The sequence below is a fragment of the Oncorhynchus gorbuscha genome, linkage group LG16 (assembly GCF_021184085.1).
Source record: "Oncorhynchus gorbuscha isolate QuinsamMale2020 ecotype Even-year linkage group LG16, OgorEven_v1.0, whole genome shotgun sequence".
Lineage (NCBI taxonomy): Eukaryota > Metazoa > Chordata > Actinopteri > Salmoniformes > Salmonidae > Oncorhynchus > Oncorhynchus gorbuscha.
Genome location: NC_060188.1, coordinates 48,027,553 through 48,044,294, shown reverse-complemented (window position 1 = coordinate 48,044,294; position 16,742 = coordinate 48,027,553). Strand labels below are relative to the sequence as shown.

The following is a 16,742-nucleotide window of genomic DNA, read 5'->3' as shown; positions in this document are numbered from 1 at the left end:
CTGCTCCAAAACCACCATAAAAAAAGCCAGACTATGGTTTGCAACTGCACATGGAGACAAATATCGTACTTTTTGGAGAAATGTCCTCTCGTCTGATGAAACAAAAATAGAACTGTTTGGCCATAATGACCATCGTTTGGAGGAAAAAGGGGGAGGCTTGCAAGACAGAAGAACACCATCCCAACCGTGAAGCACAGGGGTGGCAGCATCATGTTCTGGGGGTGCTTTGCTGCAGTAGGGACTGGTGCACTTCACAAAATAGATGGCAGCATGAGGCAGGAAAATGATGTGGATATATTGAAGAAACATCTCAAGACATCAGTCAGGAAGTTAAAGCTTAGTCACAAATGGGTCTTCCAAATGGACAATAACCCCAAGCATACTTCCAAAGTTGTGGCAAAATGGCTTCAGGACAACAAAGTCAAGGTATTGGATTGGCCATCACAAAGCCCTGACCTCAATCCCGTAGAAAATTTGTGGGCAGAACTGAAAATGCGTGTGCGAGCAAGGACCCCTACAAACCTGACTCAGTTACACCAGCTCTGTCAGGAGGAATGGGCCAAAATTCCCCCAACTTATTGTGGGAAGCTTGTGGAAGGCTGCCTGAAATGCTTGACCCAAGTTAAACAATTTAAAGGCAATGCTACCAAATACTAATTCAGTGTATGTAAACTTCTGACCCACTAGGAATGTGATGAAAGAAATAAAATCTGAAATAAATTACTCGCCTATTATTCTGACATTTCACATTCTTAACATTTTGTGGTGATCCTGACTGACCTAAGACAGGGAATATTTAGGATTCAATGTCGGGAATTGTGAAAAACTGAGTTTAAATGTATTTGGCTAAGGCATATGTAAACTTCTGACTTCAACTGTACGTGTGTGTGTGTGTGCGCGCGCGTGTCCTTCAAGGCCTATATCAGTGTGAGGGGGCTCCTTGTGAGATCAAATGTGGAGCCCTATATGTCACATGGCATTTAATGCCCAGATTGAGGAAGCGAGAAAGGAACAACATCCCTCTCTCTTTGCCTCTTTCTCGTCCACTCTGCCGCTAAGCGAGCAGCCCATAAAAAAATGAATCCGGCTCTGAAGAGCTGCTTCCTAAACACGATGGCGATTTTTGTCCTCTGCTAATTCAATTTAGACTCTGGGGTATTAATCCAACACAGCACCCTGTTCAACTAAAGCATCTAAGCTGCACTCACCAGCCTTGAGAAAAGGAAGATGAGTGGAAGCAGAAGAGACAGAGGTTGGGACAAGGGAGAGGAAGCACCGGAGAGGGAGCACCGAGATAAATAAATCCTGCCTCACTTTGGAAAGTTGAAGGAAGATCTGTTCAAGCCATGCTTCTCCCAGTACTTGATTATGGTGATATAATCTACATGCATGCGGCAGCCTCCACTTTAAAACCTTTAGATTCAGTCTATCATTCAGCACTGCGTTTTATCACTGGGGACGATTTTTGTGCACATTACTGCATTTTGTATAGTTATGTTGGCTGGGAGTTAAAAAATCCTACAATGTGATTTTCTGTATTTTTTTTCTTATTTTGTCTGTAACTTGCACAATTGGTGGCTGACAATGCTTTTTTTGCCCCACTGTACATGCACCCACACACACCCTCTCTCTCTTTAATACCCACATTAACAAGATCAGTGACATAAGGATTAGTCTCCAGCCAGAGGTCACTGAGGAGAGAAATGGGGTGACTGACCTAGATGTAGAGGCAGGCTGAGGGAGAGAGAAGAGAAACAGAGTTCAGAGGGAGAGACAGAGAGTAGAGAGAGCGGTAGAAAGAGAGCACGAAAGGCAGCAGGCAGGTTACCTCCAAATTAGCCCCACGCAAAACTACAACTACCCACTGTGTTTGGGCCAAGCTGCTGCTACTGAGAAGATTTAGACTTGGACTCACACACAATCTCCCATGGGAGTATGTTAGTGGGGAGACCACCCCCCCACCGGTGGATCAGGACTGACCTCATGGCCCGTATTCACAAATAGTCTCAGAGTAGGAGTTCTGGTCTCGGATCAGTTTTTTGATTTATAATATCACAATGAATAAGATTGTATGGACAGGTGGGACCTAGTCCTTGATCAGCAATCCTACTGTGAGACATTTTATCGATACAGGCCTTGGTCATTTAGACATTTAGGGGGGCAGGTGCACAAGACATCTAAATTAATTATTGCCATTCATTTTGCTGAAAAATGCAATCTGATTAGACATCCACATCTCCATAATGGTAAAGTGGTAACAGACCAAATGGGTTAGGGATTAGCCGAATTTGTCTAATAACAAACTATAGTTTTTGTAGCAAAACACCCATCTTTATTATTTACACTAATAAATATGACCCTGGGTTCAAATACTATTTAAAATCATTACAAATACTTCAGCTGTGCTTTATTAAGCTCTCCTGTTGCAATGGAACAAATGAAGTCACAAACGTGCTCTGCAAACCCTGCAAGCCTGGCACCCCAGGCAGGCTTAAGCAATACCTCAAAGTAGAAAGAGTTTCAAATAGTATAGGAAATAGTATAGGAACCCAGGTCAAATACTGTTTGAAGTCATTCCTAGTTATGTTTAAGCCTTTTACAACTGTACATACAAACACTGACCTCGTTCTACCCCAGATGGTGCTAGACAGTCATCCATCTCTAAAGTCACAAATATGGTGACGCTTGTTTAAATAGAATCATTTACAGAACGGAAGGTCAGGTGATAATCTTTCATGTCTCAGTGGTGACCTTGAAGTGAATGACGAAAATCCGGCTTAGGGTCTTAGAGACCTCGTTGTAGTGCATTGAAAAATATATAAAAAAATATTTTCACCATCGGCATGGCGACTGCGCACGCACACACCCACTCTTCCCAACGTCCCCGGGAGAACCGCTATGGTTGAACCTCAACTCAATATCTGTATCCTGGCATTGCAGCCTATGTGTTGTAGCTGAATCCATGGTGCCAAGGGCTACTGTATACATATATACAGAGCAAGGCTCAAAAGTCAACTATCAGACCAGGCACAGGCTTTTTAGGCTCGTTGCATAGGATCCAGGCACTGTGTAGATCTATGTAGTCCATATATTAGAAGTATGACCAGGGTGCCAGGCTTTACGTAGCCTATATGTCCATGACATGTAGCTTCACAGGCGTGAATGAGAGGAGGAGGCCAGCTCGTAGAAGAGCACGTAGGCATCACTGCTGCGGACCTGGCTGGATGACATGGGGCTCACCCTGTACGGAGGGCGCAGAGAACAAGTGTGTGTTAGTTAGAGCATTGTTATAGACACAGAGATAAAGAAATATAGATAGATACAGACACAAAACAGAGCCATTAAAAACAGAGCCATTGACTCAGAGTAGTAAAATGTACACCTTAGTGGTAGTATGATAATGTTAGGTGGTTATATAGGATGGAGGGTGCATCATGGCGTCATTACATACCTGGAGTCATTGTAGCTGTACCACTCCCCCAGGGCTGGGTTCCTGCAGTAGGCTGTGTAGTGGCCACCCAGTGTGTTCCCAGAGTGGTTGGACACCGCATAGAGATTATACACTGCATTCACTACACACACACACACACACACACACACACACACACACACACACACACACACACACACACACACACACACACACACACACACACACACACACACACACACACACACACACACACACACACACACACACACACACACACACGTGTTATGTCATTGACATCAGAGCCCTTCATTCAGTTTCAACAGACACCCTATCATTATTGAATGACAATGCCTGTTTTAAGCCTGATTTACAAAGAGGATGGCAAATCTATAGACTATAAAGCAAGTCAGTTGAACTGTGTGTGTGTGGGTGTGTGTACTGTATGTGCCCTGAGTTCAATGAAGCCAGTTGATCTAGTCAGTCGAGCCAGTGCTTATATTAGTCCACTCAATAATCAAGAAATGGCACTAAAAGCAATTCTAAAAATATTAAAGTAGCTGGAGACAGAGTGCTAGCCTATTTACAAATCTTGTTGCGTGTGTGTGGGCACTACTTACTGCTGTTCTCGGAGGCAAATTCCCTCATGTCCAGCTCTTTGAGGGGGAAGTTGACATAGGTAGAGAGTTTACTGGTTCGGATGCGGTTCTCTGAGAAGCGCTTGAGGTCTGGGAGACAGGCTCCGTCAAGGACAAGCACATGTACAACTCGAGCACAGTAGCATAGATACAGTAGCTATTGATAGCCTGGTAGAATAGACAGCTATTGATAGCATAGCAGCATATATAGATATTGAAGTAGCGTTGAGCTATACCTGGCTTCCGTAGCTCAGCCGGCTACTGGGTTAACCCCAGAACCATAGACATTCATTACACTGTTTGAAACATAACATTACAATGATTTTGCCTGCAAAGTTCCGAGAATTAGTTCATTAGAAACAATTAATTCTAGCTCTGGTTATACTGTGTTATTACTAACTCTTCTACATCCTATGAAGTTGTACTACTACAAGACAGAGTCATTTAAATTGTTGGGGGAGACCAATGTTGGGGAGGCCAATATGATGTAGTAGAAAGGATACGAAGCACAAGGATCTGGGGGAACTTCTGGATGGTGAACTTCTTCGTGCATTTCCTTCTGGCTTTACACCTGCAGCATGTCTAGAGGAGAGGAAGAGAGGGTTTGGTCATTACATGTAGAAACTCACAGTCTCACTCACTCACACACACACCCACCCACACCAAGCACAGTAGTCCCTTACCGGTTTTTCATCTCCATCCAGTACATCTTCTTTGGTGAAGAATCGCATGCAGTCTGTCAGACTCACCTCCCCTGAACCTTTCTGCGGACACAAACACCCTCAGTCAGACACAGCATTCACTGTTTCTGTGTGTGTGTGTGTGTGTGTGTGTGTGTGTGTGTGTGTGTGTGTGTGTGTGTGTGTGTGTGTGTGTGTGTGTGTGTGTGTGTGTGTGTGTGTGTGTGTGTGTGTGTGTGTGTGTGTGTGTGTGTGTGTGTGTGTGTACGTGTCTGTGCCCATGCCTGCTTGCATGTCTGAGTGTGTACACTGACCTTAGCGATGGGTAGTGACAAGTCCCAGAATGGATCGAACACTGTGGAGCAGTAACCACACTCACTGCAGGTCAGAGAGCTCTTCAGCTGGCCAACAAACAGATCTACACAGAGAAACAGATACACGATTATACACATAGGACATTACACACACACACAAACACACACCTTTTCTCAGTCACTCACCGACCACTTTGCTGTCCTCTCTCTCTAGGTATTTGTTCCACATTTTCTTCCCTTTCTCATTGTCACTGTGGAGGAGACAAACACAGATCCCAGGTGAGTTTACAGTCAAACAAGTTGTCCTCGAGAACAGACACACACTCACTCTAACATATATCCTGGGTCAGTTTACGTTAAACAAGCTGTCCCGTAGAACAGACACATTCCTCTCTAATACAGATCACAGGTCAGTTTACGGTCAAACAACCTGTCCTCTAGAACATACTAGCACATAACGGTCTGAGAACCATATGTTTCTTAGAGCTAGGTTAGAGTGTGGTTGTCCTATGGTTATTTTGCATAAACCTTCCCACAACTTTCTGGGAATGGTGCAGGATAGTTGCTTGGCTTTTGGAAGATCCTCAGAACATTAAGGGAACTTGAAACCCCCCCAGTATTTTTGTGGTATTTCATTACTTTAACAGAACATTTCCCATAAGTTCAAACATGGCTACATTTCATTTACATTTTCATAATGTTATTGAAAAACATATACATTCTGTTCTGTGTCACAAAAAAAAACGATCCTCTTCTTGTTAAGTGTGTTCAGGTGATATTAATGACTTTGTGTGTTTCGTTTGAAATAGGGTCCGTTTGAATGGACTACAATGAACAGCATTGTACTTGTAAAAAAAAAAAACACGGCATGCTAGCTCCATCTTGGTGGCGTAGAGGACTAATTCCATGGATAGAGAACAGAAGATCATAGGTTAATGCCTAAGCAAATTCATTTCCATGTGTCCTATCAGTGCTTGGAGCTCAAAACCGTTAACCCAAATGAAGCTAGCAGTGTTATTAAAAGTCTGATTGACACATTTTCTCAGAATGTTATTTCATTACCTTCTATTATTTCCATTCTCAGAACGTTAAGAAAACCTTCCTGGAAAACTTTCAGGGAATCATAGCAAAACATTATCAGTACCTGAAACCTAAAAATGGATGTTCCCAGAACAGGTCAAATGTTCACTTAAAGAAAAAAAGGATTCCCCTGTCAGGAAGCCACTGCACCAATGGGAAACCAAACACGTACATTCCCACAACTTCCAAGGAACCAAATGTGCTCGCTGGGTCCTCTAACACAGATCCCAAGTGAGTTTACAATCAAACAAGCTGTCCTCTCCAACAGACACACTCCTCTTTAATACAGATACCAGGTTGGTTTAAACTGGGGCACCCAGTCTTGGTAAAAAAAGCAATTAAAGACATGCTCTTGGTACTTTGCTAACTAGTAAGTATTTTTGAAACCTGCAGCTTTGGGCTGTATGTGGCAATGTGTAGTTCATGCATGCATACTCTGTTAACAGAATTACTGACTTCAATCAGCCAACGAAGGACCTAGTTTGAAAGCAACTGTTTTCTGGAGGCTGTCCTATGCCATTTGCCCCCACGTGGGCCAGCCCCCTAGCAATTCTAGTTACAGCCTCTCGCCATTTGAGTGAGAGCTAGCAAGATGCACACAGTAGAGAGCAATGACGTGGTGCACATATCCACACATTTGTGAAGTAGTGTACAATTATCAGGGACCACTTTTGGCTCGTGCACTACTTTCAGAACTACTGGCTAAAAACTATTCAAAAGTACCAGAGAATATCTTTAACCAATAAAATAATAATAAATAATAATAATATATGCCATTTAGCAGACGCTTTTATCCAAAGCGACTTACAGTCATGTGTGCACATTCTAAGGCAGTTGGCGTTAATGCTCTACCAACTGAGCTACACAGGACCATTACAAAGGCAGTTCAATGAAATGCCGTAGAACCAACTTGGAATAGACGTTGAATTTATGTCTGGGCCAAGTGGCACCAAACAGAAGAAAACGGATTGAAAAGGTAAGGGACTACCAGGCTTGTCCACTAAGAAACGCTGATTTTCCTTTTCAAAACGGTTAAAACTACTGAACATGTCCCTGGGTTGGTGCTACAGGAGGTGAAACTTACGAGAGGTGGTCAATGTCCTCGGCCGGGAGCCTGGGCCGCACTGTGACCCGGTTGACCTCGTTGTGGAGGCCGTCCAATAGGAAACGCAGGAACTCCTGAGCGTCCTGCTGACTAGAGGAGAGAGAGAGAGAGACATTTCAAAAGCTTCCTTTTTTTTCAACCACAAAATAAGAAATGAAAATGAAAGATATTAACAGACATTAATGCCTTACTGGGAAAGGGAGAGAGAGTGAGATGCCGTTTTTAATGGCTAACACTAATTTATGAACTTGCGCTCTCGCGACACACGTATGACCATAGAAATATAATTAGTAGAACAGACTACAGCCCTTTTCTGAATTAACCTACTTGTATCCCACAAATTTGGGCGCGTATCTCTGGATCTGGGTCTTGAAGTCTGAGGGACTGATGGCCTCGCTGCTGACTGACGTCCATAGGGTCTGAGTGAGTTTGGCAAACTCTGTGTGTGTGAGAGAGAGAGAGACGGGGAGACCGAGCGAGAGAGACAGGGGAAAGAAAATGAGACCACTTTTAGAGCCCTTGTACTGTGAAGCAGAGGTCACTTTGCAGGGGAGAGGAGCCATGTGAAGAATAACAATCAGGTAGAAGACAGACGTTAGCTACTGATCAAATGTTAATAATTTCCAAACCGTGTGTGTGTGTGTGTTAGCGCAGAATAGCTCCTATAAATTTCAAATGAATTTATGACACAATCTGTCCAAGTATTAAGCATAGAGGTTATGTTACACATTAGAGGTCAGTATTATAGTGTCCCCAGGTGGTTCTGGAAATATTCTTAGGATGATAATTATGCTGCATAATCATAGTTAGTGCTTCTTTACACAATGTTGTCCTAAGGGAAATAACAGATTATTATTATGTTTTATTACCAAATAGTCCACACTGGCCCACTTCCAACCTTCTCAGAATTTGACAGCTGGTAACGTCCCAATGTTATTCTAACAATGCACTTTACACTCAGGCTTAAGTAAAGTGCTCCTTGTTGGATCAGTAGTGTACCTTACCCTCCATGAGAGCGGCCTTGGCCCTGCAGTTGTTGTTGAGGTCGGTGCGGTGCGTGTTCCTCAGACAGTAGTCCCTCAGGTCAGGAGTGTTGCTCAGACACTGCAGGATTGAGTTCATGAAACACTACACCAGGACAGAGAGAGAGAGGAGAGATGACATCAGATCCACTACAAACCAGACCAGACATAAAGAAAGTGTAAAAACAGACTTGTGATTGAAGTAATGGTTTACTCACGGTGTTGCCGAGGTTTCTCAGTCCCACCAGGCCTTGAGGACTCTTGGAGTTCTTTTGAGGCAGAGAAAAGTGAGACGCAGGTTAGAGCAGAAATCTTTCTTCACTCAGTCACACTATGGTACATACAAGAACATGGGACCAAACACGAGGTCACACTATGGTACATACAAGAACATGGGACTAAACACGAGGTCACACTATGGTACATACAAGAACATGGGACCAAACACGAGGTCACACTATGGTACATACCAGAACATGGGACCAAACACGAGGTCACCAGCCTGCTCTTGTGAGTCAGGGAATATAACCCTGAGCACTGAAAGAAACAGGTGGTATTACTATTTACCCCCGCGGAGTATTTGACTCTGTTGTGAAAACTCGGACATTAGAAACTGGGTAGTTCGAGCCCCGAATGGTGATTGGCTGAAAGCCGTGGTACATGACAAAACATGTATTTTTACTGCTCTAATTACGTTGGTAACCAGTTTATAATAGCAATAAGGGACCTCTGGGGTTTGTGGTATTTTGCCAATATACCACGTCTAAGGGCTGTATCCAGGCACTCCGCTTTGCGCTGTGCGTAAGAACAGCCCTTAGTCATGGTATATTGGCCATATACACCACACCCCCTCAGGCCTTATTGCTTAATTATACACAGTGCGGGAACTATATGGCCTTTGATGACAGTAGTGTACACTGACATGTTGGATGTTCACTGGAGTGGTGTAACGTTGTCTGAAGGGTATTACTACAGTAACACTACGGTGTAAGCACATAGAGCTGGGATGAGAATAGTCAGCATACTGAACATATGACAGCGTCTGGCGGCGTATACCGCATTCTGCATGTGTGCGAGAGACTCACGGGTTGTCATCCTGTCACACGGATCACATATGACATAGTATCACTGGAGGAATCTGCCACTGCTCTGCTAATCGTTGCCATTCCACAAAGTAACACCGCCACCTATCGCATGGTGATGTCACAGACCCTTTTTTAATTTGTATGTATTTTATTTAACTAGGCAAGTCAGTTAAGAACAAATTCTTATTTACAATGATGGCCTAGGAACAGTGGGTTAACTGCCTTGTTCAGGGGCAGAATGACAGATTTTTACCTTGTCAGTTCAGGGATTCGATCTAGCAACCTTTCGGTTACTGGCCCAACGCTCTAACCACTAGGCTAGGCTACCTGCCGCCCTTGAGGTGATAACTTTATAGCAGCCCACATGATAGAATTCACTGGGACTTGTGCTACACATGGGTAAGAGAGTGAGTAGCCCTACAATTGCTATGTTGGTTGTGTTGGAATGGATCTCAATGATTTAACATTTACTGTACGGAGAGATCCACTGTACACTTGATTGGGTAATTCAGCAATTAACTGTCCCTATTCAATCCATTCATATGAATACTGGGTTAAGCATAAGCCTAAATTCTACACTGTATAGACTATAGACTTAGCTTGTGTCAATGTCAGTGTCTATACGGTCACCACACATACACTACATGGCCTAAAGTATGTGGACACCCATTCAAATGAGTGGATTTGGCTATTTCAGCACACAGCCATGCAATCTCCATAGACAAACATTGGCTGTAGAACATCCCGTATTGAAGAGCTCCATGACTTTCAACGTGGCACCGTCATGCATGCCACCTTTCCAACAAGTCAGTTCGTCAAATTTCTGCCCTTCTAAAGCTGCCTCGGTCAACTGTAAGTGTTGTTTGTGAAGTGGAAACGTCTAAGAGCAACAACGGCTCAGGCCACACTGCCCAGTGCTGAAGCATGTAGCTCGTAAAAATCGTCTGTCCTCGGTTGCAACACTCACTGCCGAGTTCAAAGCTGCCTCTGAAAGCAATGTCAGCACAAGAACTGTTCGTTGGGAGCTTCATGAAATGGGTTTCCATGGTCGAGCAGCCCCACACAAGCCTAAGATCACCATGCGCAATGCCAAGCGTCAGCTGGAGTGGTGTAAAGCTCACTGCCATTGGACTCTGGAGCAGTGGAAACGCATTCTCTGGAGTGATGAATCACGCTTCACCTGCTGGCAGTCCGACAGATGAATCTGGATTTTTGGCAGATGTCAGGAGAACGCTATCTGGCCAAATGCATAGTGGCAACTGTAAAGTTTGGTGGAAGAGGAATAATGGTCTGGAGCTGTTTATCATGGTTTGAGCTAGGCCCCTGAGTTCCATTGAAGGGAAATCTTAAAGCTACAGCATACAATGACATTCTAGATGATTCTGTGCTTCCAGATTTGTAGCAAAAGTTTGGAGAAAGGCCTTTCCTGTTTCAGCACGACAATGCCCCTGTGCACAAAGCCTAACTTTACGGAAACCCACTAGACAGACCAGGTCTTCCTTGAATACTGGGTCATGAATACTGGGTTAAGCCATAAGCATATAGTTGCTTTACTGTATAAACTATAGACTTTTAATATAATTGTACATTAATCAATCAAATGTATTCATGAATCCCTTTCTACATCAACAGGTCATAAAGTGCTATACAGAAACATAACATTTTAATAATTTAGCTGATGCTCTTATCCGAGCAACTTACAGTTAGTGAATTCATCTTAAGATAGCTAGGTGAGACAACCACATATCACAGTCGTAGTAAGCTACATACCACCCCCCCACACACACACACACACACACACACACACACACACACACACACACACACACACACACACACACACACACACACACACACACACACACACGTTAACGCAATCTTCCCTGAATACTGGGTTACACCAGTTCTGGGTTAAGCAGGTTTAATGGATAATGTTGCTTATCTGAGCTAACTGCTACATGTGTGTCCCCGTAATACACATTGCTGTAATAGAGGGACATTTCTGGGAATTGGAAATTCTTGGAAGTTACATATTAATATTAAATATTCCTCTAGTGTTCTAGCTAGGCTAATCCAGATTGAAGTGGAGGGTTTGGTGAAAGTGCATCGGTACATCTGCTCACGAATGAAACACCTACGGGAGGCAGCACCCGCCTGACGCCACAGCTGACAGGACTGGGGTGGCATCATACGTGCATGTGGGTACAGTATAAATATAAACAGTCAGGCACACACAGGCCTAAAATAAACATGCACACACACACACACACACACCATAGACACACACACTGTGAATGAAGTAGAAACAGCAGTCAGATGCATGTGAGTCAGTGACTATCTCCTGTCCCACCCCAAACCACTCCACATACTGTACAGTATGTAGCACCACAATGTCACTTCTCACACCCATACAGGTACCAAATTCCTCATACTTCTTTCTCAGAGTTCACTTTCCACTAGTAGAGCAGTGCAGGCACTGACTAAAGGCCAAATTCATTGAGCTGGAGTGTGAGTACGGAGTACAGACAGTGCTGCTTTACATGGCCCTTCAGAGAGTGTGTCTGGGCCCACTCCTCATCGTTAGCGCTGAGACGGACCATATGGCTTGAGCCGCATGCACAGGTCAGTTTCTCACACCCTGGGTAGAAATAGCACCAGAGCCAGGGACACTGTTACAGTGATTACTGAGGAGAGGCCTGTAGAGAATGGGCTCTATTGGCATGTGGCTCACTCAGAACATGGAGGGGGGGTCCAACAATAAAGGGCCCTGATTGGCTAGCGTCCCATCTGTCCTGAGGAGGCAGATATTCCATTGGTTGGCACAGGTTGAAAGTCTAAGAGTGGTGAGAACGCTGTGTTCTCCAACCTTGCTTTGCAGGACTAGTCACAGCCAAACAACTTGTGACTGGGTGCACACACGCATGCGCACACACACAAAACCCGCTTCATACCCACATAAAGTTGGCATATGGTGCACCACTCAGCAGCCACAACACCGTAGGCAGACTGTACTGTCCATACCAATAAGACTAAAAACTGTGGTGGATAAAGAATTGATAACGTATTTGAACCATTGATAATGTTGTCAAAGCAGCAATAATGTTGCATTACGGTTATGCGTTGGTTGTCACTGTGACGGTGCTGACTGAGGAACATTCTGCTCTCTAGATGTCCCCGTAAAGGACATCCATATCTTTAGGCCCTCAGCCCATTCTGAGGACCCATGCACCCAGTCACCCACAGCTTACTGTACAGTACAGATAAGACGAGACATTCTTGGAGACACAGGCTGACATTCCTTATCTATTGGTGTTCGTTCAACGTCGTAAAACAACGTCACGCCCCTAATTGTTAGTGTGACACAGGCCAAATGGTGTTAACAGTGTTCTCGATACCCTAACGTGTGTTGAGGTTATGTAACAATAGGCAAAATCAGGTTATCTTCACCCACACGTGCTGATGGGACTTTCCTCTATCAACCAGGGAACACGGTGAGGTAAGACAGTGTTCTTGGTCAAGTGTATACTGCGGTACGTTTGACTTTGAAGGGCTAAGCCGCAGTCACTGATGGCAATGATTATGAATGGTGGTTTGTTTGGTGTGTCATTGCGAGGTTTTGTGTTGAACTTGACTGATAGACAGGGTGCTATCGGGCACTGTGAGCCTTTGGTTTGTCCACTAGGGGTCATCCTGTCATTTCCTCAGTGTTATTCATGTGAGGATTAATGAGCCGGTATTCATAAAAGGTCTCGGAGTAGGTGTGCTGATCTAGGAACAGTTCCCCCATGTCCATGTAATCGTATTCTGTATGATCTTAAAAGCAAAACTAATCCTAAATCAAAATCGTACTCCGATGCTTGATACATACAGCCCCTGTCTGTTGTATGTTATACAGGCCTTTAGGCCATTATCCATATATATTTTCTTAAATACATTATTTCAAGAACGACTAAAGTACTGTGTAGTGTTAACATAATCTGATGTGGCACAGACTATCTTTTTTCTTTCGGCCTAATTCTTCTCCTTTCAGTAGACTATAGTGCATGTTGCATTGGAGCTTCAGAAGGGAAAGGCACAAATTTGTCCCCGTCACTAATTCTCTGTACTGTACAGTGTAGCCTACATTCAGGGCCAAAAAAGAACAGCTGGAACGGAAGAAAGCAGGCCTATATTATGTGCATTTACGGCCAGCGGTGCACAAACTCCTACTCAGCTTAGAGCCGTGGTTCCCAACCTTTTGCTGTTACTTCCCAGAGTAACCCAGGGGGTCCTGGTTGAGAAACGCTTGTGTACAGGATGCTCTGAGCTCTGTAAGAACTGCTAAACTGCAGATTATAGAACCAAATAAACTGCAGGAGGTTACAGTAAATTGACAGGCACTGTTTTGTTTTCAGATGCCCGATGACTTGAACATAATGTGAAACTATTCCTATTGGATTGAAACGATTGCATTAGTTGACAATGCAACAACCGTGAGCCTATATTGGCCTGTGTAGGATAACAACATTCAACCACACAAAAGTGTAATTCTATTCTTTTATATTATCACGGGTGTCGAAATAACATGTAACTTTTTTTTGGAGAGGATGTAGGCTTGCCTATTCGACCTACAGGTGCCGAATTTAAGTTAGCCGTGCTCCACTTTTGCTTTGGCAAATCAATAACTAAGCCACGGACCCGTCAAGATTCCAAGTTCCAACGTGGAAAGTGTAGTTTACAGGGCTCAAGCTCTGAAAGCAATTTCATAACACATTTAATCTGTTGCTGACAGGGTAAAGTGACATTGTTATGTAAGTACGTAGACTATAGCTGCCAACATGATCTTTTCCTGAGGTTTATGTTGTTGATGGAAATGTCGCCTGTAACTAAAACAAATCTATCCGATGATAAATGTAAATATGAAATAGGCCCATAAGCCTAATATCAAAAATGTTCTGACAATATATTCGCTCAGTCACAATTTGGACACCGGCTACCTGAATATGCATTTGCTTGCATACCGATTAGGCGCACTCACCTTGGCTTGATTAATAAGAAGACCCACAAATGTGGACACCAACATTGAGCGCGACATTGGAGGACTCTTCCTGCGCAGGTCCGTCTTTAGGAAGGGGAATGCGGTGACCGGCGGCTCCTCCGGCACGGTGACGGTGTACGAATGTCGCATACTAGGCATGATGACGGTGTAGGCTACGGTCTATACAGCAGACGATACAATCAATTAGAGGTGGCGATGCTGAAAAGTTGTCTACCGCGGGTGCAACAGTAGCTGGTCCCGGTGTAACGTGATTGCACTTGGTAAGGAAACTGTTCCTCTCATCGAGGACAAGGTGTTCAATTCGAATCCTTCGAAACACTTGAAATGATCAAATAAAACAGGCGTTGATGATCAATTGTCGCGATTTGCAGTCCGTCAGAAGTGAGACAACCCGATAGATCGGGTAGTCAAGCCTATATTACTAGCCTTTATTTATAAATAAACAGTAACATATAGGCCCCAACCGGCACTTCGCCTACCAGAATAACATTAGACCCCAAACTCAATCTGGAATATCACTGCCTGCAGACTGAGGCCGATTCGGTTGTATAAGGTTCCACCTCTCTCAGTGTGGGTTGAATAAACTACAGTCGGTGTGCAGTGCCCTTTCGTTTTACTACACAGCACACGCCCCCTCGGACTCAATAGACGTCACGAAGTATCTCATGCTTGTCGAGACGTCAAACGGCAGAGGACGAGACGTTCTCCCCATTCACAGAGGAGGATGAGGACTGAGAGGAGGGTGGTGGAAATGCATGATATATCCGTCCGTCTATAATAATATATGCAATTTAGCTAACGCTTTTATCCAAAGCTACTTACTGTCATGCGTACATTTTTACGGCTGGCGATATCTCTATAATTTATCCATCCATATATTTTTATACTTTGCCTTACAGCATTGGCTTCTTCCACCTTGACATGTGAATTTAGCTTGACAATATAATGCATATCAGTGTAATGTCATAAGTAAAACCTATAACACGTTATGACAAGCATTATGTCATGCGTATGGCATTATGTCAATCAAAAGTCAATAACGTCCAAAGTTTGTTGCTTGCACATTTAGCAAACTAAAGCAACAGTTGGTCCTAGCTCAAGCATTGCCATGCGTTTCTCTAGAATATTGTGAATGAATGACAAAACTGAGTCGCATTTCACTAAGGATCAAACAGCGCGAAACATGGAGGGATCTGACCAATAAGAAACGTTGTTTTCATTTTCCGTTATAGAACGTGTTGCTACGGTGTACAGTAATGAATACGACCCTGGGGTACAGCAATGTAAGACATTACCCAATCAAACATTTCCCTGGAACAGAGGTTCTTTTTTTTATGCAAGCAGATATTTGGCATACCAGGGTTGTGCTCATTAGGGCACACAGCAGAAAAGGGTTTTGCAACCGTGAACGAAAATTAGCTTTCCAGTCCAGGTATTCCCTTCCCCGTTTTCTGCCATTTGGGGTCCAATGAACTCGACCCTACTCCTAATTGGCCCATCATCACTCTACAGTCACATTCAATCTGTATGCAGAATAATACCAGCTAGAGGGGGTGTTAAGAAAAAGTAAAACACCCACTCTCAAAACATAAACAGGAAACCCAACAACCACAAACACAGCACCATAATCTTACGAAAGCAAAGTGTCGCTTTTCGCCGAATCATTACGTAAGCAGCGTGTAACTGACCCGTTCCCTGAGAATCAGCGCGTTATGGTGGCGTTATGGTCTAAAAATTACATCTAGATTTTTTCAGTTATGTGCAATTCACGATATACATCTCGATTTAAGTGTTCTCTAAATAAGCTTTGTGTACAATTAAAGGTAAAACACACTGCATTGCAAATAGTCAGCAATAATATAATAAATTCAGGGATTGTGAAATTATACCTAGGCTAAATGTGTGCCTTCCACAACCATAAGACCCACTAATGATTTAATTATTTTAGAAAAAATAGATTAATCTGTCTTTTTTTAAATAATCACTGATCTGGCATTCAAGTCTGTCTATTAAAATGCCATTTTTGTTAAAAAAAAATATGAACAGAACCATGCATAATGCACACTTGAGGAAATGGCCAAAATATCATAACATGGTATTTAAAAATTGTTTAACAGTATTTTATGTTTTTGAAAAATAAAACTCCTACATTTGCTTTGTGAGTAATGCACGACCCTAGGGTGGCAACACATACATTCTAAGTCATTTCTATGGGTCTTTCTCCATTCGGATTGTTTTATACTGTTTAATTCAACCCAAAATAATTTCCTGCATTTTCATAACATTTCTAAATTTCCTGCACTAATTTTAGATAATTTCCATACTGTCACATAGGGCTGCAAAATATAGA

The 16,742-nt window shown here is 43.3% G+C and overlaps 1 protein-coding gene across 3 annotated transcripts in view; it reads right to left on the bottom strand.

The window, feature by feature from the left end:
• Nucleotides 1-785: 785 nt before the first annotated feature.
• The window catches only part of LOC123999495 (ubiquitin carboxyl-terminal hydrolase 2-like), a 37,673-nt gene continuing 21,716 nt past the window's right edge, over nt 786-16,742 (bottom strand). For 2 of the 3 annotated variants that reach the window (XM_046305349.1, XM_046305350.1), the window contains 11 exons: nt 8,488-8,538; nt 8,252-8,375; nt 7,575-7,686; nt 7,227-7,337; nt 5,249-5,313; nt 5,063-5,166; nt 4,752-4,832; nt 4,572-4,650; nt 4,051-4,158; nt 3,452-3,572; nt 786-3,241 (listed from right to left, as the gene is read on the bottom strand). In XM_046305349.1, the coding sequence (XP_046161305.1) occupies nt 3,151-3,241; nt 3,452-3,572; nt 4,051-4,158; nt 4,572-4,650; nt 4,752-4,832; nt 5,063-5,166; nt 5,249-5,313; nt 7,227-7,337; nt 7,575-7,686; nt 8,252-8,375; nt 8,488-8,538 (1,047 nt within the window). In that variant the 3' untranslated portion in view covers nt 786-3,150. Of the gene's footprint in view, nt 3,242-3,451; nt 3,573-4,050; nt 4,159-4,571; nt 4,651-4,751; nt 4,833-5,062; nt 5,167-5,248; nt 5,314-7,226; nt 7,338-7,574; nt 7,687-8,251; nt 8,376-8,487; nt 8,539-14,371; nt 14,985-16,742 lie in introns of those variants that run through there. The other variant, XM_046305352.1, reaches the window with a different exon arrangement.